The sequence below is a fragment of the Mya arenaria genome, chromosome 10 (assembly GCF_026914265.1).
Source record: "Mya arenaria isolate MELC-2E11 chromosome 10, ASM2691426v1".
Classification (NCBI taxonomy): Eukaryota; Metazoa; Mollusca; class Bivalvia; order Myida; family Myidae; genus Mya; species Mya arenaria.
Genome location: NC_069131.1, coordinates 71,662,364 through 71,690,256, shown reverse-complemented (window position 1 = coordinate 71,690,256; position 27,893 = coordinate 71,662,364). Strand labels below are relative to the sequence as shown.

The window sequence follows — 27,893 nt, the reverse complement described above, 5'->3', positions numbered from 1 at the left end:
AAGATTATATCAATAATATCACAGAAATCTTTCGTTATTATATTTAGTTTGGAACAGTTGATAATGTTTACAATTGGGATGGAATTAGCAAAACATGTGTAGATTTGTATTTTAATTTTTCACAGATTCTGCTCAATACATAAAATAATAGTGACTTTATCCACAGAGATGTTTAAAATTTAACACAGAAAGGCAAGTGATCACTAAAACAATGAGAGAGCATGATTCTATACACAGTGATCATGCGCTTACAAACAATTTGACGGTGATATAATGGGGTGGGAAACTAGTCTAGTGTCAACCACCGAAATGAGGGTTTTCTTCAACAACTCGGAATATATTTTAATTTTCTGTGTTCTATCGGTTCCATCAAGTGCTTCCCTATGAGATCTCCAAAATAAAGATACTGAATGAAATGATTTTGTTTTTTGTTATTTTCTACAAGAGGTTATATGATAGAATGGTATTCAGGGAAACTGTATGTTCCGTGTTAAAAAATATAACCAAACACAAATTTAAAACCTGGCGTTCAAGGGTTTCGATAAGGAAGGTGAAGTGTGACTCGTGTCAATATTGGTAAATCTGACAGAAAAATGCAGAGACAGTCATAATAAAGCGAACTAGGCAACTGTTGATTACAAATCATTTGAATTAAGGGGATATTTTTCATTAAGCTTTTCTAATTTGACACTATTGTAATGTTAAGTAGTAGATATAATTTTCAGTAATATACAGTATGTGCATTTATGATAGTGTCACCCGTCTGAATTAAGGGCCAGCCGGTCAGAACAATGATCAATGAACATCTTTACTCCTAAAAACTATCTGTCAGTAAGGCTATCGGCACCCATTATTTAATGATCTGCTAGGTCTGCAACCAGCCATATCAGAACAGGCACCTAATGTGACTCAAACGTTTGACCTGCTGCTCTGTAGGTGGACGCAAACGAGAGCACAGAGGTGTTATATGTGTACAGAACAATGAGCGATATTGGTGTATGGATTTTGTTATGCATTATACTTGGGAAAAGCACCATCAAATACCCAGATTGACCCATTCTGTAACATCTGAATGATGGTGGGTAACAGAAGATGGGGAAATAGTTTCAAAACATGAACAAAAAGCAACACAAAAGTTTGTTCAGACATCTAGCAAATATTTTACTTACATATATATATTTTAGAATACATTTGAATAAAACAGCAGTTGCATTGATTAAATTGCAATATGACATAATGTATATAAAAGATGAATACTGAATGTTTGATAAAATGCCTCTATGAATTATGATTTACAATCAATAAATTAAACCGCTAAGTGCCATTCATACTTATCAACATACAACACATTTCATTTCATACCTAATTTTTGTATGAGTTTCTTTTGGACTTCAGGGATTCAATTTTCAACAGAGGCGCTGTTCTATTGATTATTCTCCAAGGTAGGTAGGAGATGTGCCAGGCAGGCCATTGCTACTCAGTGCTTCCATCTAAGGAAATTCAGAAGTATATTATTTCCCTAAAAGAATGCTAAAACATCCAAAATAGAGTCCTTGTAAGTACAAAAAAATCCATAATGTTTAAGAAAACTTTCAAAGGTGAAGGCTTGGAATCCTTAAATATCAAACCTGGTGTCAATGTTACTTTTATGGTCACATATTTTATCAGCCTTGAAGTAAAATGAATAAGTATATACTTGTGGCGTTGCTAAATACTTAATATCTTTGTATTTTTATCTATTAATATCTTAACACTTTTCGAGTTATGGCCAAGGTTGAAGTTTTTGAGCAAAACAGTTGCTGCCATCAACATGCCACAGCTAGCATAATCTCACATCTATTATAAAATGAAACACAGAGGAGCTAATAAAAACATCCACTCAAACAAATTTAATTTCACATTTGCTCTAAAGAGGAAAATCTTTCAGATTGCGATAACCGTACAGGCTACCATACAGCTGTTCATCAGTTTTTCAAGCCAGGTGCCAGTTCATTCTTGTTAAAACATACACACAATGAAAAATGGCTGATAATAATCAAAAATGGACAAAAACAGTTATTTGACACACAAAATATATTATATATAAACAAAAATCATCAATGCATTGAGTTTGCTTATAGCACTGGTTGGTTTTTCACCAACAACTTCCTGAAACACGATTCTGACTTTGTTAGTATAAATAAGGTAAAACAATTTTGTTTAAAACAAAAACAGCCCAACAGCAATCTCATTAAAATCCAATTGTGAATTGTGAATTGCTTTATTTCATTCGAGTGTGTACACTAGTTTAGCTTTATAAATATGATTTTAATGATACTGAAAAACAGCAATGATTTGGTTTAAATAAACGCCTGAAACACTATGAATATAAACAATGACTTATCCAAGATAATGACTTATGTCCCCTTGACATTTTCCGCTTTACAACTGTTAGCAAATAGACTTGGAAAAGTTTACTTGTCAATAGATCACAATAGCATTTTGTGACAAAGAGGCAGTCATTGTAATTACCCAAACAAAGCTCGAACAGTAAGTTTTCGACACTTCAAAGAGTTTAGGTTGTGATCATGCTATTTTTAAAAGCTATTCATCAAACAGCTTGAAATGCTAAGTTCATATGAAACCAGTAGCGTTTATGCTATGGCAAAAAGGATAAAATCTTTTAAATTCTCATGCGAAATTGTGACAGTTTTAAAAGACAGGTGGGTTGATTTTGTTAATTTATGTCCTTTAATTAAAATTTATGGGAAGTTTAAAGTCTGGCACTGTTTTTCCAAATTTTGAACTGGTGACCAAGGTAAAAATATAATTAAAATTGAATAAAAAGCTTGTTATAGGAGGCTTTTATAATTGATTTGGTATGATAATGAGAATAAAATACTAAATAAAATTGCATGGAAAACTTGCTTCATTTCATTCATTAACAGCTCAAGTAAAACAACCCAGGCTGGGTACAAAACGTTGCATTGATGTGCCATTTTAAAAATTGATATACGGTACAACAATTAATTACAATGCAAATAAACACCATCAAGCATGGTAAATCCACTTGTCCAACATGCTAATATATTTTGGGAACCTCTTATAAATAACGTATCATACTGTATGATCACTTTTCTGAATTGGTAATCTAAACAAGTAATATGATTTATTTCGTAACATATTATTTCATTGGTAATTTAATTGTGACCAGCAATCTTAACTACATCTTGATCTTATGACAATTTGTGGTATGCTAGCTGATAAGCCAGCCCCATTGTGGATATCACTGTAAGTGATTGCAACTTGGGTCCCTTTTAATCAATAATTCAACATGATGATCAGCAGTATTCATTCTTTCTTTTCAAAAAGACGTCCCTTTTCTTCTCATCATGCATCACAACAAATTATGAGTCGAAGTCATGGGTTTCACATCCTGTGTATACAAGTTTCAGAAGGTGACACATCATCTCTTTCCACCATCACTGCCAATTCCCCAATATAGGTCTACAGTTAATCTCATCCAGCACGATAATGTTTGTTCCATACCATGTTTACATTGAAAAATTATCCATCCAGTAGTATCTATGCCAGTCTTTACACAATGTATCCATGATTAGGTTCAAATTCACTCAATTCAGTCATATACTCTTCTCAATGCTGTTCAGAGGTTACAGTCCACTAAAATCTAGCACTCCACCATGTAAGGATTTGTATCTCGCTTGTTTACCATCACATGATCAATTCCCATACAACATATGACCAATATCAACAACACTGGGTCTACAGTCCACCACATTTCCAATACTGAGGCTACATTCCACTAAATCTCAATCAAACCCATTCACTGCTTGAATCTGACTTCTAAACCATCACAAGATAAAATGGTTATTTCGTCATACTACTACTTAACCTAAGCACTGATCATAAAATACCATTGGTCAAGTATTGGAATCCATCATAAAGTTTGGTGGTTAAAGAGTTAAGGCTAGATTCCACCATATTGTCCACTAGAAGCTGTAGTTGTTCCTCGGTAAGATTAAGGTGGAATCTTTCCTTCAGGGCTCGTATCGTGCTAACACCCTTGCTGAAACACTGCAGCTGTGAACCTGCAATAAAACAAGGAGAGTCAAGTTATACTTATGTCAATCAAATAAACAGGTAAGGTTTAATTATCAGCTAAGCAAATTTGGTAAAATTAACTAACAGCTCACACATTTGGAAAAATTTCACTACAGTTCAACACATTTGGTAAAGTTTAACTTACAGTTCAACAAATTTGGTAAAGTTTAACTAACAGCTCAACAAATTTGGTAAAGTTTAACTAACAGCTCAGCAAATTTGGTAAAGTTTAACTAACAGCTCAGCAAATTTGGTAAAGTTTAACTAACAGCTCAGCAAATTTGGTAAAGCTTAATTAACAGCTCAACAAATTTGGTAAAGTTTAACTAACAGCTCAGCAAATTTGGTAAAGTTTAACGGACAGCTCAACAAAATTGGATATCCTTAACACAGTCAAGAAATGTCTGCAAACAGCATATATATGGCGCTGTTTGGAGTGCCAATTGTTTCAAATGAGAATTTGGTAAAAGTTAGACACTTCAATGTCCATATCTCTGAAGTTAAAAATGCAAACTGGCTGTAGATCAAACTCATTGTACAACAATGTAACCAAGCTAGAACAAACCTGTCTGCATGATCTCCACCAGGGGGATGATCTTGTCCATGTGTTTACGCGAGGCTACAAGGCCTTGGAGAATGAGTATCTTGAAGTATTCAAACATGTCACTACCTTCTCCTCCCATCACCTGCAGAAATGTGTAATATCACAGTGAATAATTTATCACATACAGTAACAGGTACGGTGTCAGATACGGTGTCAGATACAGTATCAGATACAGTAGCATACACAATAGCACATACAGTATCAGATACAGAACCCAATACAATATCACATACAGTAGCATACACAATAGCACATACAGTATCAGATACAGAACCCAATACAATATCACATACAGAACCAGTTACAATATCACATACAGTATCAGATACAATATCACCTACAGTACCAGATACAATATCACATACAGTACCCGATACAATATCACATACAGTATCAGATACAATATCACATACAGTATCAGATACAATATCACATACAGTAGCATACACAATAGCACATACAGTAGCATACACAATAGCACATACAGTATCAGATACAGAACCCAATACAATATCACATACAGAACCAGTTACAATATCACATACAGTATCAGATACAATATCACCTACAGTACCAGATACAATATCACATACAGTACCAGATACAATATCACCTACAGTACCCGATACAATATCACATACAGTATCAGATACAATATCACATACAGTATCAGATACAATATCACATAAAAAATGTACTTGTCTACAGCTATTGGTAGTTCTACGGACTGCAGTGTGTTAAGACTTTTGCAACATAGGTTGAAATCAACAAGCCTTTGATTATTAATTAACTTACAAAAATCATTAAAACGAAACATTATTTCGGTCAATTATCCCATGGAACTTGTGATGTGTACAGTGGTTGATGACAAAGCTTATATTCTTACCTCAGCAAACTCATGTGTAAGTTTGAAGGCTGAGTTTTCAAATCCAAGGTTTTTGCCGGGTGAGGTGGAGAGGATGAAGCCAAAGTCAATATGGATGATATGGCCCTCAGAATCCAGCAGGATATTACCATTGTGTCTGAAAAGGACGTGAAGAAATGGTGATATCACTGTTCACGGTTGAACAGTTTACTTGATATTGAAAACAGTCTGTTGGCTCAATATCCAAGGGACCTGCCAATACTCTTCGAGCCTCGTGAATATCGAGCAAAGCGGGAATGCTTACATAAAGACTTAGAGTAAAAAGGATAAGTTTTATACATCCAGCTCAAGCCAACAGGAATCGAGACAAGCGATATCAAGCCAACAGTTTTCCACTGTATCTCTCTATCTCTAATGCCTTCAAGCCAATATTATCTAACAGATATTTAAATTTCAACAGGGAGCATTTTTTCAAAATAGTTAACTCTTAATCCGCACATAAAGCCTATAATTGAGATGTGGTTTCCAATATCATTCTCATACTGCTATTCATGGTTCAAGTAGTATCTGAGCCTTCTAGGTACTGACCTTAATGTCAAAAATTACCTATTTGTTAAAGTTTGTAAGTGAGAAAATACCTTACCTGTCTTTAACCTGCATGAGGTAGCAGACAAGGCAATAGCCCGCGCAGCTCTGGACAAAGTTCTTCTGAGCGGTGAGAAATTCCTCACTGTTTTGTGGCCCAAATTCATGTTCAAAGTACTGCAGCAGTGTCATCTTACTGTGCTTCTTGATCTAGAGGTTACATTAAACCAATAGTAAACATTCCATGGACATACAGTATTTTTCATGAAAGAAGGTAAAACTAAATCTTGTAGACTCGTTAACTTTACTGTATACACAGTCATACTTTATTTATTAAAGGATTTATCACATTTTTTCTTTCATTTATGCTACATAAATGCAAAAGTGCATGCCAGGAAATTCCATGAAGCGCACTAATGCTTCTTGGTAATTCACTTGCTTGATGATGATGATGATGATGATGATGATGACAATGATGATGATTATGATGGTGAAAAGGACAACATCTAAATGATTAGAATGATGAGGATGAGGAATACAGTGATACTGAAATCATGATACCAGGACAATTATAATAATGATAACAACAATGAAAATGAGAATGATGATGATGATGAGGAGGAAGAGGATAATGAAAAAATGCTGATGAATACAATGCCAATGATGGTGATGATAATGATGGCAATGATTGTGATGATAATGATGAAATATTTACCTGATGAAGGGAGACAGCGTTGAGGACAGGTTCTATCATGCCGCTGTTGTTGGACGTGACAACGATGTTGTATGGCCTGATCCACAGTGGGACATGCTCCTGGTTCCAGAATGCCTGAAGAATTGAACATGAATTTATTTTATAAACCTTATTCAAGATGATTTCTTGAAAAAAAAGCCTTTTAAGAGTGTGGCCATTTTGCTTATCAATGAGTGTTTCATGAAATTGTTTATTAAAATCCTTCTTTTTAGTTGAAACGAGATCATTTCAAACAAATAGTTATGCTAAAAGGTGATATCTGAACAATGACCAACCATTTGGTTTCAGCAGATTCCATGAAGTCCATGAGCTCTTGAAACATTATTTTTTTCCCTTCCTTTTCCATTTATGTTATTACCTCCCTTTTCTACAACCATTCTCCCTTATTCACCCCCAAAATAAAAAGACCTTGAGCTACTGCTATATTATTTTCTCTTCATTCCTCTTAATTATCTCCCTTCCTTACATACATTCCGCTTTATCAGACATAAATCCATCACCCCTTCTCCCAGAAAGACCTTGACCTCCTACCCTATTGGTTTTTCTCTTCCTTTTTCTATTTATTCTCTCCCTTCCCTACACATGTTTCCCTATTACACCCCTAAATCCACCTCACCTGCTCCCAGAAAGACCATGAGCTCATGCCCTATTGTTTTTTCCATTTCTTATTCTTTCTTTTATCTCTCTTTCACATTCCCCTTTCTGGCCCCTAAATCCATCTCCCCCTCTCCTAGAAAGACAATGAGCTGCTGCCATGTTGTTTTCTTTCCCTTCCTTATCCATATCCCATATCCAAATTTCTTAAAACACATTACCCACCCCCATTTATCCACCTCAGCCCTCACCTGCAGCTGTTTGAGAACCTGGTAGACCATCAGTTCCTGTCGGAGATCGTCCCCGCACTTGACAATGACAGACATGAGTCTCCAGTTCGGCAGGTGCCCATATGGTGATGATTCTCGTATACGTCGCACCTTTTCCTCCCAGGGTTCCTTCATAGCAGCTGCTGACGGGTCCTCTGGGTCACGCTAGGAATCAAAATGTGACATGAGAATTACAGCATTTCCAAAATTTATAGATAGATAGCATGCAGTTATTCTCCAAGTATTAAACGTTTTTACCCAATTTGTCTCACTAGTTTTTCTTACATATTATCTACAGTAAAATTCAGTCATCAAAATAAGTAAAAATACTTTTGGATGAACCAGCCCAAATTCTTGTACTACTGCTTGGCATCAAGTTTTTTAACAAGCCCTGCTATATAAAAATCAGAATTTGAGCAAGCCCGGAAGACATTTTACCAGTGCAGGACTTAATAGTGCTAATTTCATCCACTGGTATCAGGATGATAAATATGCGACAAAGATATATGTGATTAATCATGTTTTTAAGTTATCAGCTAAATTAATTTCCTCAGTATACCACAAATTTCCCCTTAAGAACACACAATTCTTCCTCATAGATGTATACATATGTGCCCAAAGTACCTTACATTTCTCTTGGAGAAACTATATTAAAATCCTGCTTTGGAAGCAAAGATATTGTCAGAGAGGCTGGTGCAGTCCCAAGTCATAATACCAAATGACTTGATGTATACAAATTTAACCTTTATGTATATCTAGATATATACCCGGTACATATATAAATATAAAATTATTCCCAGCCCTAGGTATATAATTACCTCAAATTTCCCCTTCGGAGCGCTGATGTTCTCAGAGAGCCTCCTGCGAATGTCTCCAGCGGCGATGTAGACCGGGTCCTTGCTGTCACCACTGGTGGAACTCTCTATCGAGAACTGGGAGATTGTGTCACTTGACTTGCTTCTCATCGACATCTGAATCTGTAGGAACGATAGGGAAATGAACACTCTATGACATGGGACAGAATATTTGTAGACATGACAAGTTGCCATACTTCATTTATATTTATAGGGCTGAAGCCATATCGGTGGTGTTTCTGTTGTTTAAGAAACACCAAACTTAAATAAGTCTGCTATGCTATTCTGATAATAAAATCTAAAGAAAATTCACTTCAACTAGTTTTTTATTTTTTATTTTTGCAAGCAGACATTAATTTACACATTTATGCAAAATATACCCGCTATGAATAGCAAGAAACAGAATAACTGCATTTTCAATTACATGCTGAGATTGCTTTATTTCTTAAGTTAGAAAATGGTTTTGACAGAATTTCTTTTTCAAGTGTGATATATAGTTCCACTATTGAAAACAGAAAAATTAAAGTGTGAACATGATTTTTTTGAAAAAGTACCTGCAGAATTTCATCATCTTCCTGTGACCAGCAATCCGCATCATCGAAGTCGTTCAGGTTGCCATAGACACTGAAATCCCTCGGTGACGTGTTCCCATGGTGATAGAAGGTGACCAAATCCTCCTCTGATCTTGTGTATCGAAGAGTATTTTCGAGTATCTTGTTTGGCACTTGGCTCGTCAACGTGTTTTCACATTCCAATACTTCTACGTAGACCAAGTATGGTGCCTGGAAACCAACAATGATATACAAATAGGAGCCGCTTGTCACAGTTTATTTAGAATTTAGAAGAGTTTTGCATGGCCCAATCATGGCAAACAGAAAATCTTAGGCATCGGGATCGAACACTTGCACGACATTAGATAAACCTGTAAATAAGGCCAGACAGACAGCTTGATGGGTGGACAGACAAGATGAACAAGTTTGTGGCACATAGATGAATTAAGTATCTCTAGTCTACGTAAAATATATTTCCGAAACAACAATTTTCTTCATTCATTAAAATTAGACTATCAAATGAGAAAGCCTAAATTCTTACACTAGTGTTTGGCATCAACAATGTTTATCAAGCTCTGCTTTCTATAAAACTCAGATTTTGACGAAGTCCAGAAAGTCCAAAGTCTTTAACCAGTGCAGAACGTCGAAGGACAACATGATATTTCTGCCATTCTACACAGGCAACATAAAAAAATCAAGGATTGATAAACCAAAATTCTAATTTTCTCAGTAATACGGCAAAATGACTTACCTTCTCTTTTGAGTTGAGGACAACACTCTGTGTGTGCGGTATACGGACAACGTGATGGTCAAACTGTATGGTGGGTAGCCACACACGAGCCGGTAGGTTGAGGTTCATCATGGCTAGCTCAGCCATCAGTCGGGAACCTGCAGTATATTCAATGTATTATTTAATATGATAAGAAAGTTTTTCTTTTGAGCTGGCAAATTTACAGCTGTAATACATAGCTATCATGCTTTACATTACTAAGAGACTGATCCATGCAATTAAAAAAATAAAATTAACACTGGGTTCTCACTTTAACTTCCAAGAAAGATAGCATGAATACAGTCTTTTATGTACATTTTTCCAAAAAAGATGAATTTAGCCTCCTAGGTTTATGATAAAATTCTCAAAAAGTGTGAGTCCCAAAGCAAAAGTGCGAGACCAAAAACAAAAATGTATGTCCCAAAGGAAAGGTGTGTTTTCCATGACTGCAAATAATGAGAACAGAATGTGAATATTTTTAAAATGCTGAAAGACTATGTAATGAATACTAATAACTGTTATTTAAACCAATGGAGATATTTACTAGTCACATGAACAACCTGGGCAAACAAATAGATGGGGACTTGAATTCCACAAGAAAGTTACTTAAAGTAATTTTAGAGGGCTGTTATAATGAGAAATAGGATCCTATCAAATGTGGTCATATACCTCGGAGTTCTTTGGTGGGTAGCTGCTGTAGTCTGGAGCCTATACTCATCAACACCTTCACAAACTCCACCTGTGGGGCCAGTCTGGCTGCCTGAAATGTGCACGATATATTTCATAGTCATAGACAAGTGCACCGCAGAGTAAACACTAATGAACATCTCTTTTTTCAGTAAAAAAAGGGGCATTTCTTCCCAAGTCAAGAGTTATGGGCCGTGCTTTCCATATATATATATATATGCATATCATCACTAGCAACATGGTTTCCAAGTTAAGGCCAAGGATAAAACATGTGAATAATGTCAAGAATGACACACAAAGGCTATGAAAATAATTCATTATTTCAAGAAACTTTAAAATAGGTCTTGAAAAACTGTGTAAAGGCAGAGAAATACTAGCAGATGGAGGAAATGAGCATCTATTAGTTTATTTCTGTTCTCGTTTATACTCACCCCACAATTGCAGATGACCTTTTTCCCTGTGAGGTCATTTCTCACGCCCTCTGTACTTTGGTGACAAATGCAACCATTATCGAACGCTCGGCCCGTCGCCAGGTCCCCGCACGCCATTGTATGTAAAGTGTTCGTCGACTGGCTGTTGCTCTGCTTTACATAAATACCTGAATAATGGGAACAAAATGTTAATGGACAATAACGAAAAAAAGGAAAATTTGAATGCAAATTAATTATATGCTGTTTAGCTTTAACTATAAGGAGATGACAAAGTAAAAATGATTACTAGATTTTCAAGCAGTTTATTTTTACCAGTGTAAGTAACCAGACCTCTTTATAAGGTCTTAACACACTTTCAGGTTTTATTGTGTCAAAAATGAAAGAATAAATTTAATGTGAACGATTGTCTTTGTTCATTAAACTTTACCATAAAATTTTAGAAGCTGTTTTTTTATCATTTTATTTTGCTGAGAGCAACAAATTTACATAAAACGTTAGGTTTGAATTTCAATTCAAATAATAATCTATCAGTTACTGCTGGTTTTTGTTCATAATTATACATGAAATACCTAAATTTGAACAGACATTGAATCCTAAGAAAGTCCCTTAATAACTTCTTGAATGTTCAATAGGTTATGTGTAAGTGGAAGGGGAAAAAGTGTTTTATCTGGCTTATTATTTAATGTCACTTAGAGCCTTATTGATCTTACCACTAGCATTTTAGTGTTACCTGTAGCATCAGATCTAGAACGGGTGTGGGTCTTCTTGCCAGGAGTTGGTGGGTGGTGAGATCCTGCTGGGGAGTGTTTAGGTGTGGCAGGGGGTGGGGCATGGAGCAACATATTTCTATGGTGACCATGCTTGTGAATATGGTGGCTGAAAAAGACGAAACCATTGTTAGTATTTACACTTTGTTATAAGTTATAGGTAGAGTATATAATTTTGTTCATGCACATGCATGCATTTGCAGCCCTCCATCAATGCCCGCAAGGGCCCTGCTTATCAGAAAACAGCGATGTGATTTACCTGGCAGCTACAGGGCTGAAATCATTTTAGCGAAAAATGTGGAGGCAAAGAAAGTTCAATAAGATCAATCAGAATATCCATTTTTAAGGCCCTAGAACCTCTCAGTATTTCCAGGAATTGACTTTGTGTGTGGCTATACGTAAGACAAGCGCTTAAGGCTGCACTCTCACAGATTGAACGTTTTGGCAACTTGTTTATTTTTTGTCTTGGAACGAGCCAATTTATGCGAAAATGCATGTGAACCAGTCATATAATACTGCTGACAAAAATTAGATCGCAGATTTTTATATTTAAGTTAAAAAATTGATGTTTTATGCATTTTTCTTAAACAGTTAAGTAAAGCTTTTAGCCATAAAAATTAATTTTCTAACGGAAATATGAAAATCTGCGATCTGATCTTTTGTCAGCAGTCTTTTATTACTGGTTTGCAGATATTTACACAAAAATTTGCTCATTCGAAGACAAAAAATAAAAAAGTTGTAAAAACGGTAAATCTGTAAAATACAGAATTTCAGGTGCACATATCTCTTAATCTCTTAAACAACACAATGTTTAACAAAGATCCGATACATCAAGTGGTGTGTTGAAATGCATTCTTACACCTGTGCATGTTAATATACCAGATACAACCAGATGAGAGAATGTGCAGCAATAAAACTACAGCATTAATCTAGTAGCAACAAAAAACAACACTTTTGAGAACAAAGTCTGCAAGAATATATATATTTCAATGGCATTGTTAAAGTTTAAATCTTGCTGAGGTTGTTTTTTTTTGGTGAAAATATTGAGAAGGGGAGCAGGGACTTTCTGTTCGAAAAAAAAGAGTCTAAAAAATTTTAAAATTCCAGTTTTGTCTAGAAATGATCAAGAATGCTTGAAAAAAGATTTCAAAAGGTGATAAAGTTTATTTCTTTAAAAATTATTTTATTTTAACATGCATTTTGGTCCCATATTGGTCAGAAAATAACAACTATGTCTTCTTCATCAATTAGAGATGAGAAGAAAACTACACTGCACCCAAAAAAATCAATTTAATTAATTGCTATGAAATAGTTGGTTTAATTTTTTTGCCTTCTTGGCAATTAAATCAGCAGGCTGGATGCAAACTTGATTGCTTCGAATACAAAAACCAAATGTTAATTTTCTTTTGTGTAATGATCGCAAAATACCTCTAAACTAGCCAGCGGGCATGTGTGGGCTGCGTAATAACCCACTTAGCGCTTGTAATCTGGATTTTTAAATGTCAGAGCTATTCTGAATTACTAAATGTGAATCTGGCTGGCGCACATATTGTCAAAGGCCTGAATCTAAAGTCCATATCTTTAGCAATTCAGAGATTTCAGAAAAACAACCGACTGTACCAGCATGTCAGCAGATAGCTACAGATTTCATTTACATAATTAGAAATACAGTCAAAACTTGCAATGTTGAAGTTGGGACCTCATGAAATACTTCCCAGATAACAAACATTAATTAATACAAAAAGTATTATAACTAGACCCAACACATTAAAAAAATGTTTGACATAAACAGAACTCTGAAATATACTCTAAATATAATTTTGACTGTTCTGCAATGCTGAGTCTACAAACAGCAGACAAGAGCACAGCATTTAGTTGCCAACACTCGTCTCTCGTTTTATTTTCTTAAGTATTAAAGACAGAGTTATGGTCCTTGTTGAACAAGTGTATTGAAGGTGGTGCAAGATTTGTATTTAGTTTTGTGTGAATATTTTAAACAAATGGTGACAAAGGTCTATCACAATACCTCTTATTTTACTTATAAACAAAAGAAAGACAAGCTAGAAATACTATACACAAGTTGGAGATGCAGAATTTGAATGCAGTATTTGTGTCCATTAAGACATACCTGAGTTCTTCATTAACTATGAGGTTTCGGAGCTTGATCCCCTGTGAGGTCCGCCACGTTGGTTTGAGAACATCTGCCGAGAACGCTCCCAACAGCCAAACACATTTCATACTGAATTCTACACTTTTACGACACCTGCAGAAAAAATTCATTTGATAATTTCACTTACAAGAGCGTCGCAGAGCAACTGCTAACAGTTGTACAAGAACTCTGTCAAGCAAATGCCAACACTTGTCTGTTTTCTTTTCTTCTCTACCATGTTTGATAGAACAATGCTACATTGAAGGTCTCTACCATGTTTGATAGATCAATGCTTCATTGAAGGTCTCTACCAAATTTTATAGATCAATGCTACATTGAAGGTCTCTACCATGTTTGATAGATCAATGCTTCATTGAAGCTCTCTACCAAGATTGATAGATCAATGCTACATTGAAGCTCTCTACCATGTTTGATAGATCAATGCTACATTGAAGGTCTCTACCATGTTTGATAGATCAATGCTTCATTGAAGGTCTCTACCAAGTTTGATAGATCAATGCTACATTGAAGGTCTCTACCAAGATTGATAGAACAATGCTACATTGAAGGTCTCTACCATGTTTGATAGAACAATGCTACATTGAAGGTCTCTACCAAGATTGATAGAACAATGCTACATTGAAGGTCTCTACCAAGATTGATAGAACAATGCTACATTGAAGGTCTCTACCAAGATTGATAGATCAATGCTACATTGAAGCTCTCTACCAAGATTGATAGAACAATGCTACACTGAAGCTCTCTACCATGTTTGATAGATCAATGCTACACTGAAGGTCTCTACCATGTTTGATAGATCAATGCTTCATTGAAGCTCTCTACCAAGTTTGATAGATCAATGCTACATTGAAGGTCTCTACCAAGATTGATAGAACAATGCTACATTGAAGGTCTCTACCATGTTTGATAGATCAATGCTTCATTGAAGGTCTCTACCAAGTTTGATAGATCAATGCTACATTGAAGGTCTCTACCAAGATTGATAGAACAATGCTTCATTGAAGCTCTCTACCAAGATTGATAGAACAATGCTTCATTGAAGCTCTCTACCATGTTTGATAGATCAATGCTTCATTGAAGCTCTCTACCATGTTTGATAGATCAATGCTACATTGAAGCTCTCTACCATGTTTGATAGATCAATGCTTCATTGAAGCTCTCTACCATGTTTGATAGATCAATGCTTCATTGAAGCTCTCTACCATGTTTGATAGATCAATGCTTCATTGAAGCTCTCTACCAAGTTTGATAGATTAATGCTACATTGAAGGTCTCTACCATGTTTGATAGATCAATGCTTCATTGAAGCTCTCTACCAAGTTTGATAGATCAATGCTACATTGAAGGTCTCTACCAAGATTGATAGATCAATGCTTCATTGAAGCTCTCTACCAAATACAAGGGGCATAACTTAAGTTATAAGTATTTATTAAAGTCTGAGTTAAGTGCCTTGTTTTACATGCGCATTTATATGGTCCCTGGCAACATCAGTTCATTACAACCTCTTGAATGGTTTTTGAGCTATGGCCTTGGATAAGTTTTTTGCACAATCTTATCACATGCCCAGACTTATTTGCTTTGAAAAACGAAAAAGCTAAAAATTCATAATTAAAACCGGTCATTTATATAAAAAAAAATTATTACCAATTTTAATATCCTTTCATCCGTTAAGAGTAATGGCTTTGACACAACCACACAAAACATTGCTATCGGACCTTTTTATACCGCAGCAATCCCTAAATGTGGATTTTGCATCAAACTTTTTATCAAAAAATGAAATAAACCTTTCATTTGCAGATATGAATCTGTCATATGATAGAAAGAATCTTACATTCATTTCCATTCAAATTCAAATTGCCATTTTATACAAACATATCTGAAACTCAAAATGGTATGAAAAGGCTTGCTTTATAACCTTTTTTAAACTTGTTTCATTTTTTTTTTTTTTTATCAAATTGAAACTGAAGTCTCCTATAGATCAAAGATAGAGGTTAGACGAACCTGTGAATAAGGTACGGGTGAACGGCCTCCGCGACATCGTGCATGTGGATGTACATGTTAAGAAGCTGCGGCAGGTAGAAATCCACATCTCGGTCCACAAAACTGAACATCTTGTTGGCTGAAATAGTTATAATTATGTTTATGGTACACTAAACAAGGTCGAAATCCACATCTCGGTCCACAAAACTGAACATCTTGTTGGCTGAAATAGTTATAATTATGTTTATGGTACACTAAACAAGGTCGAAATCCACATCTCGGTCCACAAAACTGAACATCTTGTTGGCTGAAATAGTTATAATTATGTTTATGGTACACTAAACAAGGTCGAAATCCACATCTCGGTCCACAAAACTGAACATCTTGTTGGCTGAAATAGCTATAATTATGTTTATGGTACACTAAACAAGGTCGAAATCCACATCTCGGTCCACAAAACTGAACATCTTGTTGGCTGAAATAGTTATAATTATGTTTATGGTACACTAAACAAGGTCGAAATCCACATCTCGGTCCACAAAACTGAACATCTTGTTGGCTGAAATAGTTATAATTATGTTTATGGTACACTAAACAAGAGGTCGAAATCCACATCTCGGTCCACAAAACTGAACATCTTGTTGGCTGAAATAGTTATAATTATGTTTATGGTACACTAAACAAGGTCGAAATCCACATCTCGGTCCACAAAACTGAACATCTTGTTGGCTGAAATAGTTATAATTATGTTTATGGTACACTAAACAAGGTCGAAATCCACATCTCGGTCCACAAAACTGAACATCTTGTTGGCTGAAATAGTTATAATTATGTTTATGGTACACTAAACAAGGTCGAAATCCACATCTCGGTCCACAAAACTGAACATCTTGTTGGCTGAAATAGTTATAATTATGTTTATGGTACACTAAACAAGGTCGAAATCCACATCTCGGTCCACAAAACTGAACATCTTGTTGGCTGAAATAGTTATAATTATGTTTATGGTACGCTAAACAAGAGGTAGAAATCTACATCTCGGTCCACAAAACTGAACATTTTGTTGGTTGAAATAGTAATAATTATGTTTACGGTATGCTAAACAAGTTTGATTAGAGGTAATTTCAATAATTAAAGGGCGATAACTTTCAATTGACTAAAAAAGCGAATGGCTGGTTATCAAACTTGTCTGATATCTTATACCCGTCATTCTGACCAAATTATGTGACGATTTGGTATTTATATATAAGCTGTACATCAGAGTCAGAATTCAATTAACAGTCTGCTTTGTCTACCATACAGTAGTTTTTATGAAGAAAAATGCAGGACAACATTTTTTAACTGTTTTTGCAGTTAAATAATCACAAGTTTCCTATTGAATAGTTTGTACTTATGTGTCAGAGAATCATGTCAAATAAATTGTTACATCGATACTTTTAAAATTGACAGTTTTTAAAATGAATGCACCATGACACTCCTCATCTTTATTTAAATGCTCAAAATGTAACTGTATCCTTGCCTGCTAATTAGTAAGGACATTTTAAGGACAGTTGACATGTAAGTATGGCCATTTAGCCCCGAGCCAGCATATCTGTCTATTCTAAGGTATGTAGGTGTTTGTTAATGACTCACATCCAAATGTTTAAACCCCCACTCGTTATTTTGTGTGGCAATGGGGAATATCTACATACTACGATGTTAAGGCATGTGCTTCAAGTCACAAGACAATGACTACCGAGGTTAAACTTCACAAATTTCCCTGTGTGTCAAAACGTAAAGACCCAACATAGTCTTGTGATGGAAATAATAAAATACAGTTAATTAAACTACATAGTATACATGAAAAATATTTAATATATTATCCACTGATTTTTTTCTGACCAATCTTCTTTAAGATTTTTTTAATTCATAAATCAATTTAGACCCCAAATAGTTTTATATATATATGGAAGAGTTGGTGTATTCCTGAAGTGATACTCATATCTATAATCAATATAACAACCATAAATTTCGAGTGATAAAACTTTACCTACTTTCTAAAGAATGCATTTACAGAAAATATTAATAACTGATAACAAGATTGTAGCTTTGTATCTGATAGCTGAAATTGCACAAATATTAAATGACCACTAAAAGATTTACAGTGATCAACAATCATCTCATAAGGTAGAAATACCATGTTTTCATAACATTTTTTTCAAATTAAACACCGTATCCTTCACAAGAACCATTGTTTTCAATATCTATTCATCCTTTTTGGTAAATTAAAACAATTGCATTTATTGTGGTATTGCTTATTTGGGAGTAAGTCAGGCATCTCTAAAGAAAAACCTTACCACATTCTTTAACCTTTTCTGTCTCCATGTTTATTTCTACGCAAAATTGGAATCCCCTTTTTCTAAATGAGAAGGCTGGGCCCTACCCAAAATGGTGTGAAAGAACACTGGGTATTCAGTAATGATTTGAGACTGAGGAAAGCAATATTGCAATTTTGTTGTAAAAATGCTATTACAGGAGCAGAAATTGCTCAATCTGTAACAAACAGTTGATTCTACAATCAGGGAGACATCAGATGTCAAAATAACTTCTATTATAGAAAGAATTAGATATATTGAAATGTATTTAAGATTTCAGTTTTCTGAGCCTGAGTCCAAATCTGAGACCCAAGGAGTTAGTGGGTTAGGGTTAGGGTTAGGGTGAATACCTCGATCACTTAGGAGATTTCTTATCAAAGAGCATATTGATTTTTTTGAAACTTTTAATATTGGGTTTTACATGATATATATACATACATAAAAACAAATATGTTAAAGGAAAAGATTGAAATATATTAGGTTTATTTGAATGTGAAAATTTATTCAACTTCTGATACTTAGACAAGTATTTCGAATAATCTTGGTTTTGGTCATACATGTACGTCTGTTTTCATGATGTAAATATTTCACTGCTAAATAAATGTGAGATCGAAGCTTTTTTTAACCACTTACAACGCTTTGTTTTGAACCACTTACAACGCTTTGTTTTGAACCACTTAATACGTCATTCTCACCACTATAGCACACTTGAGTCGGGCAAAATGTTACAAACTCTTGAGAGACAATGGTTAATAGGATAATTGCTGTCAAATCTAAATACACTAAAGTAAACAATGTTTTTTTCTCCTTATTTTGGCCTTTACGGTTGAAAAAAATGGGGGATTTTGACTTATATTGGAAATTTCAATTTTTACCTAGAATTATTAGCAAGAATACTACAAAAACAGACAAAAAAAAATAGATTGTGATAAAGTTTGTTTCCTGTTTAGCATTGGAAACATTAAGCAGAATTTGTGGAGAAAAAAACTACTGAATTTCATAGACGGTTTCTTGTTTTGTTTCAAAGTTTTCAAACAGCCTTGAATGAATATGGTAGCAAAGATATGAAGAAAGTCAGTTGAAATTTACTTTTCAACAGTTTAGGTAAAAAATCACCTAAAGAATCACATTTTAAGCATGTCAGCATCGTTTGTCACCATTGTTATCAATCTACTTGTATAATTAGGAGCAGGGCTTCCTGAATTTGAAACTGGAAGTATGAACTTCCTTAACATCAACACTGGGAGTTATCACCTGAAATACATTGTATGGAAGTTTATGCCTCTATTGTCAAACTAGATACTTAATATATTTAATAATACTACAGAATTTGTAACTATAACTTCACAATATTGTATAAAAATAATTCATTTTACTTCCAGACTGATTGAAAATATGGCCATAAGGTGACATTGACACCACATTAACTGTTTTGATATTCTGAACATCCAAGCCTTCACTTTTGGAAGTTTTCTTAGTCTTTGTGTAGTTAATGGACATTTTGGCATTATTTAAGGGAGAAATATATACTTCCAAACTTCCATGAGGCCTAAAAAAATGGTTTGGTTAGGGTTACATCCTTTTCAAAAATAGGTAGGGTAGGTAGGCTTTTTTTTATTTTTTTTTATTAGGCTTTTATATAAGAATGTCATTTTCATCATTGGAGAATGGTGTTAAAGTTATCTTCTATATAAGCAATTCAGATTTTAAACTACATATTGAAAAGCAAAAAGAAACTTTTTTTTTTTTTTTCAAACTGACTATAAAAACGGTAGGGTTGGCGCCTATTCCGTAGGTAGGGTCGGGTAACCCGCACCAAATGTTGTTGTTTTTTAGGCCTGAGCCCTGTATGAGGTCATCTAACAACACTTGGAACTTTGAAATATCATCTGACCCTTGTGACCCATGCTATAGGTCCAACACTAGCCCTCAGCAATTTGTATGAAGTAATATATATATCCATTACATTAACTGATAATGATCTGTTACCTAGGGATAACAACACTATCATCAGTAGAGCTGTAAAAATAGACCTGATATACATCAAGATACAAATGTACAGGTCAATATAAAGCTAATATCACCTTGTTATCTGATAATTAATACATCAATGTTGTTAGTCACCACCATGCTCATTTATCTGATGAAAGTTCATCTCTTTTTTCCACAGTGTTATTTAAAAGTAAGGTAATGGTGTTACTTAGGATGTCAACATTTATATCTACGAGAGTACAGTATGAACACTGGAAAAAATCAGTCATCAAACTTAGTCTTTTGGATGAACAAGCCCGAATTCATTTACCACGTACTACATGGCATTACTTTTTTTACCAAACCATGCTGTATAAAACCCAGAACTTCAGCAAGCCCAAAAAGCATTTTACCAGTGCAGTGCTTGCGGGCTTGTGTTAATTTTGACCACTGAAAAATGTGATAAATTCGTCAATTGTTACACTTATATTTTCAATTATTATTCACCACAATAAAAAATCAGAAAAAAACCTTCGGCATCTGTAAATTTATTGTTTAAGAAAAGTTATTGAAGCATGTTTGTATTTATTTATAAGCAAAAAACAGTAGTTGTAACGTTGTCTACCATTGGGAAAATGATCCAATCCGGGGTCGTTATTGAAAAAAATATTCAAGTCACAGACCCTTGCTTGTTTTATATATGAATCACATTTTTTCCTACACTTGGGTGCATATAAATTTTTATACAAATATTATTACTGTTGAAAATAGAATTAAGACTTAGTTAAATCAAGAAATATACCATTTATGAATACAGTTTACCACATAGATTTACTTACCTAAGTAAGATTGCACGCCAGGTTCTTTCGAGTTGAAAAGGTAGGAGATTGCTATGGACATGTCAAACATCTTCGACTCGAACAACCTCAGAAGCCATGACTGTTTCCCTGACGGCCGGTGCTTGGATTTCCCGTTGGGTAATGGAGGTTTTCCTGTGGGGACTAGTTTAGGCGGGGATATCGATGGACTTGATCTACTATGAGAGATGGAGCACCTTTGTTGAAAGAGTTCGTCACATTTGTCACTACAGTGTTCACTACCACAATTGGAACAGTCATTGCTCAGAGGTATTTCTGTCAAAATGTCCCCCTCGTGTTCATTCTCAAAGTGTTCCGCAACCTCTTGTATCGGGCTTGTTGACAAACGACTATCAAGAGAGCCAAGAGAATAAGTATCGTAACCACGGGAACTGTAAACAATATCCGGGCTAAACAAATCCTGGGTATTGTCACTGAGGTCATTAGTCCGCTCGATGGCTGAGTATGACAAACTACGACCCAAATTCACTGTTAAAATAGAAGGTTCGTGGTTAAGCTCAGTTTCACTACACGTTTTTATCATGTTGCCTTGGTCGTCAAAATCGGCAAAGCTCACTCGAGACCCTGTTTTTAAAGAGCTTGACTTTAGGTTATACATGTCAGATCCTGAACACCCTACTTTACCACTGTCATGGTAACCCTCTCCAATTCCTGCCCCCGCGACTTCACGTCCCTTTCCCATATCTCCTGTAGAAAGGGAGAAAATAACGCTGCCCTTTAAAGAACTTGGTTGCTTGGTAACGAGGTCTCCCTCACTGCCGTAATTTTTGGCCATTTCTCACATTTTTAGATCTACTAGTAATAATCCATAGAAGCAAACGTTCATATTGTTATTCATAAATTTGATTATTATTTCAATATGTCTATATCTCAAAAAGTTTACACAATGACAACTTAAATCTCCTCATTTATAAATATATATTAGCACCTGTGTATCATATACTAACTTCAAACACACTGTTAGTGACAATATATTTTTTACCCACCAGATTAAGCATCAACTCAGCAATTTCTTAATCCTTTAATGCACATCCCACACTTAACAATAATGCCAACATGAATCTGCACTCAAAAACCCACTTAAAACTGTGTTTCATTTGACACTGGGCACTTTCAACATGATTTAACGATGTGATATGCAATCAATGTATTTGCCTACACTATATAACTCGGTCATACATACATGAACAACATTATTACACACCATTACACTGACATGTATTCCGTCCCTAGTTTCAATCTGACAAGCTTAACTTTCACCAGTTCAAAAATGTCATTATTATGTCATAACCACACCTGAGATATTATCTATCCATATAAATATGATGATGCATTCACTTTTATCTTTCTCAGTATAATAAACAGCCTAGAGAGTCTGGCTTTCTGGTTTTCACATCAATAAGTTACAAGCTCCAATTTTTTACCAGGCATCAGTTGATCGCCTTACAACAAATGATGTAGATCATACACATCGTATGTATTGATGCAGGTAATGTTATTCTAATTTTCCTTTCCACTACATGAATTTTATAACTTAAATTTCATTCATAAACTAGGAGATTTATTTAATATCCCTCTATTTATATTTCATTTTTTCATTGTATTTTCTTTCTTTCATCTAGCTAAATACCTTCTCATCTTAAAAACCATCAATGAATAATGAACGACTTATACACTGTCCTGATACATCATCCCTTAACAGGCTTTTTTTACATTGCTTTTCTCAGGTTAAGTTATTTCTTCAACACAATTATTTAAACAACTAACACCTCCTTTCTCTATTAGAAAAAGATATTAAACAATTTAATCCTCTTCTGTGTCCATTTTCCCACCGAGCTATTAGGTTTTCTGCTATCTTGTGTGATGTCAGTCCGCTAAACAATGGCTGGTGAAAGTCCTGATATCTTACGACTGCTGATGGTGTTGACCCTGGAGAGATAAAATATAAACGCTCGGTGATTTGCCTCTTTATAAACATGGTTGGAATTCTCAGACTAGTTATTCATTCAAGCAACACTTCAATATTCATGTCTCTAAGAAAAATCTTACATATCAAAACAGTTCATAGAAACCTAATTTTTTAACAGTTTTTGCCAAAAGACCAGGAAAAAGAAAAATAGCCAAAAGGCAAGTTAACAATTCAGTCACCTTGCCTAAATGCTTAAAAATAATTTAAATATTTAATAGATTTGTTGTGACTATAACTTGCAAACTTCACATTTTTTTATACTTTTTTTATTTACTTCAACACTGAAAATATGGCCATAAAGTAACATTGACACCAGGTTTTGATATTCTGAACAGCCTCCACTTTAGGAAGTTTTCTCAAAAATAGTGTAAAAAGTTTTTGTACCGTCCAATTTCAGAAGTTTTTAGGGAGTAATATACTTCCAAACAGAGGCCCTGAATTGCGTCTTAATTATGTTCACACAATAAAGCATCAGTTTGATCTGGATACATTCAAGAGACTCGCTACTTATTTGGAACCTATTTTTCTTCCCATATAAATATGCATCTGAACACACTTATATTATATACCTTTTTACTCTTCAATACCAAAACACCAGAAAAAATACACTTAAAATATAAGTCAATGAAAAAATTGACAACAAAACCACACGCCCACAAGGACTCATACACAAACATAAGGATAACTTAACCTTTAAGCCTTTAGTTGAACCAAGATACTAACACTTTTCAAATTCGTGGAGTTCAGAGACAATATTTGAGTAAATATCAACATTCGAAACAAGAAAACGATAACATCACGGAATCACACGGAGCCTTAATCCCTGCTGAGAAAGTTCAGACTTCTTTATAAGATAGTTTATGACAGTAATTATTTGAGAAAATGGCAGTGACTGGTCTGATAAAGATCCGTCTATTAAGACTTAAAGCAGACTCACACAAATCAAGGGCTCATAGGATGACTGACTTAACTCCGTCTATTTGTATTTGGTGTTTCATCCATCTTGCTTTGTAATGTCACCACCACAAAACAGGGCAAGTCAATATTCAACAAGAATGCAGTCATAGAAAATAAGAGATTCTAAAACTGGTTTTGTCCTCCTAATTTTAAAAGAGAAAAAATATGTTTTCTCAGAAGTAACATCTGGTAATATACTGGTAAGGCCAAAAAAAAAAATTGTTTGTTTAGGATAACCTTCCCAAAATTTCTAGGTAGGGTAGGTAGGGATTTAAAAAAAAAAAATAAAATCAAAATCTGTAGCAAGTTCAGAGTGTTTTCTTGCACATGGCAGTCTTTCCTACATAACTCTTATTGCCTGACTTTGTTTTATCATATAAACAATAATTCTGATTAAAATCTCAGTTATCCGCCCTTCTTAACTCTCTATTCGCAAACGAATATTTTTTTTGCTCAGAAACGGAAAAAAATAGTTAGGGTCGGCGCATTTTTATAGGTAGGGTCGGGTTACCCGAAACGGACATTTTTTTTTTAGGCCTTAAAACTGGCATTGCTTTTACAAACATTTTCAAAAGAGTTTGATTTACTATCCGTCTTTTAAAACATTTTCAAAGATCACAACCTGGGTAAAACAATTTTGTCCTCTTTAACCGAATTATATGATTTTCCAGTATAACACTGCTTAGTTTTATTTGATACCCAGTAACTCTCATGCTGGGTTCTCAGTAAGAACTGCTACTGGCCAAAACCAAAGTTCAAATGATTTTAAGGTTGGTTCATGTTTTCCAAATATTTTTTTTTCTCAAACAGACGGTTTCCCCTAGATGGTCGGATATACATGTATCTATCTATGGGACAGTTCAACCAAACAATGATCTTTATTGAGAATGCACATACGCTCATGTCATTTTGTGCTTAGTTATAAATGTTGTGATGTGATATCAACAATGCATTATAGGTTGATTTTGTTGTTGTTCTTATTTCATCCCGAATATTTCATCTATTTGTAATCCTGAAAATAATGATAATAACACATTTACGGTACTATTCAGCATGTGACCAGTCAAACTATACAATGTATGCAAACGTGACCTTAATCTAACCTTGTCAGATAAAACTATGCAGCTGAAACCACTTAATAATTGTGAATGGTAAACCCCTCACATTGTAATAAACATTGCCTATTAAATCATTGAATCTGACATTTACTGTGCACAATGTATAATGTGCACCATTTATCAGAAAGAACCTGTCTATGGCCATTTGGTAAATTTCGGGCAAGCTCTTTACTGGCTAAATTCCTCCCAGCCTGGCTCAAATTCTAATATTTACATGGCAGGCCTAATTAAAAATGTTGATGCTAAGAACTTTGTGTGAGAATTCAGGCTTAATAATTTTAAATTCTAATAAATTTGCTTATTAAAATAAGAATCTGAATCAAACAAGAGCCACGCAGAGCAAAGGCTGATGCTCACCTGTTGTTGTTGTTTTTTAAAACGGAACATAACTTTACAATCAGTAAAGCCAGAGTTATGGGGATTGCCATACATCTGTGCCTAACAATTACATGTGTACCAAGTTTAATTTGAATATCTTGAATGTGTTTTGAACAATGGCAAATTTAAATAAATGCATGCCAAAACCAGCCAGTGCTTTTTCCACCTTTTTGTGATTGGGGCAGGACAGAGACCTTAGAATAATAATGTGGGAACTTTAATTGTATATATATATAAAATTTATACCAAATACAAAAATAATGTGATTATTTTGATCCTATCATAAGTGACTTTTGGCCCTAAAAAGACATACAGAAACTCCTTATACAACTGTAAGAGGTTAAGGGCACCATACTCTGACATGGAGCTGTGCTAAGATTTTCAGATGAAGGGCTTTCACCTGATATCCTTTCTAGGTAATGCTAATATAAACTCAAATATTTGGAGAGCTCTTCAATTAATTCGAAAACTCTTCAAATAATTAGACTTCTTCTAATAAGCTAGCAACAATTCAATTGTTGCTCTCACTAATTGAAAAATCAATTGGAAAGAGCTATACTTGTATTAATTACCTCTTTAATTTAAAATTTGAGTGCAATAATTTGGCTAAATTTGAAACAGCACTATATTTAACAATGATTTGGAGATATCTCCGATTGAATAAGAGAGGTCTCTAATTGATTTGGAGATAACTCTATTTTGGGGGGAACTCCCTCATTAAAATTTTAGCAATTTCTTGTCCCAAATGGTGCACTTTAAGCGTACATTATTACTTTTTCTGTCCTGTATTGAGAGGCCGTGTGCCCAATGCAACCCCCTGGATCTGCTAGTGGCGGCTGTCAAATGTAGTAGTTTGGCCTACATACAACCTGTTTTCGACCATGACCTTTAACTTTACTTCACCATTAAAGGTTTGTGCACATTTGTTGTTGTTGTTAATTTGTATTTATAACTTGTTTAAGCAGTTTAAAGTAACTTTTCGTTAAAACGTATTTACATATTGCCATGCAGTTGCGTTATAGCTACTGATCACTAAAAAAGGGGCACAGAATGAATCACCCCTTCTAATGGTTTTAATGCCCCCATTATGAACACTGGTAGCAATTGCCCCCCCGCTCTATGATCCTCTTTTGATCTGCCTTGGCTGGGATATGTATTACATAATGATAATTGAGAGTCCAATTTAATTGCAATTAAGTAGTCTTAGCTTAATTTTATGAACATTAGTATAAGCAATATATACCCTATTTTGAGGTGCTTTTTGTGTTGTGCAGAATACTAATAAAACAGCAGGGCATATGTTTTTGGCACTGGTAGATATATGTAAATACTAACAGACGAAAACAAAACAATTTTTGACAAGTATTTTTCATGTGGAATCATTTTAAATCAGTGGGATAATTTGGTATTAATTAAAAATGCAAAAATAAAAATGACTGTTTGGTGTTGTTTCAGGAAAAAAAAATCCATTTTCTAAACATGAACTTTCTTGACAGTTCTGCTGTTATGGTAAACAATCTGAGTGTGTTTAACCGGGTTTACCGCACAATCAAGAGTTTTTTTTACATATTTTCCAGGTACATTCGAAAACAGGTTGTGTAGTGATAGATTTGGCATTCCATGCCTTTCTGTGGAAAGCACATTCGATAAGCTTTGTGGTATCGGCCGATGGAAATCGGGAAGTTTTGTTTGCTAAAACATGTGACAGGTGAAAGGGTAGTTTTTTGCCTGACCTTGCTCCTGCCAGACGACTTCAAGCAACACAGCAGGACAGATGTGTGTTATCTGAGTACACTACTGGCGTGGACTAGGACCTGTAAAGACTTAGATAGATATTCCCCAAGCCCCCAATTTGCAAAAAGAGCTAGTCTAATTAAACTTTAATTTAAAGCCCAGAGATACCACACTCCACAGCTTAAAACTGTAAAAAAATGACATTACATTCTCTTTCAGAACATAGATTCAATGCACCAAACAATGCTATTGCTTGGAAAACTGTCGATGCTCAAAATGTCTAATCATGTTGTTACAAATTCCTTCTATTTCTGACTAAGTGACATATTTCAACTGATCAACATCAACCAGAAGTTCGTGAATGCGGCGCATATGTGGTAAATCACGTTTTATTTTAAACAAGAAGGAATGTCTTCTGATGAAACAGTCAGTCTTTTGTTAAGGAACACTTACCTGTGGACAAATTAAGCCAATTTTCGATGCTCATTCATCAGCGACATGATAAAACTCCATTTTTTGACAGCCTCGTCTTGACATAAACTACTGCCGCATT

The 27,893-nt window shown here is 34.7% G+C and overlaps 1 protein-coding gene across 1 annotated transcript; it reads right to left on the bottom strand.

The window, feature by feature from the left end:
• Positions 1–110: 110 nt before the first annotated feature.
• LOC128205784 (phosphatidylinositol 4-kinase beta-like) lies at positions 111–27,881 on the bottom strand. Its single transcript, XM_052907739.1, has 16 exons — positions 27,794–27,881; positions 21,146–23,113; positions 16,003–16,120; positions 13,960–14,094; positions 11,795–11,940; positions 11,065–11,231; positions 10,616–10,706; positions 9,929–10,065; positions 9,181–9,408; positions 8,591–8,749; positions 7,755–7,937; positions 6,871–6,984; positions 6,214–6,365; positions 5,592–5,727; positions 4,667–4,787; positions 111–4,088 (listed from the first exon to the last, which is right to left on the bottom strand). Exons 2-16 carry the CDS (start codon positions 21,957–21,959, stop codon positions 3,904–3,906), a joined length of 2,886 nt encoding a protein of 961 aa, XP_052763699.1. The 5' UTR covers positions 21,960–23,113; positions 27,794–27,881; the 3' UTR covers positions 111–3,903.
• Positions 27,882–27,893: the final 12 nt, after the last annotated feature.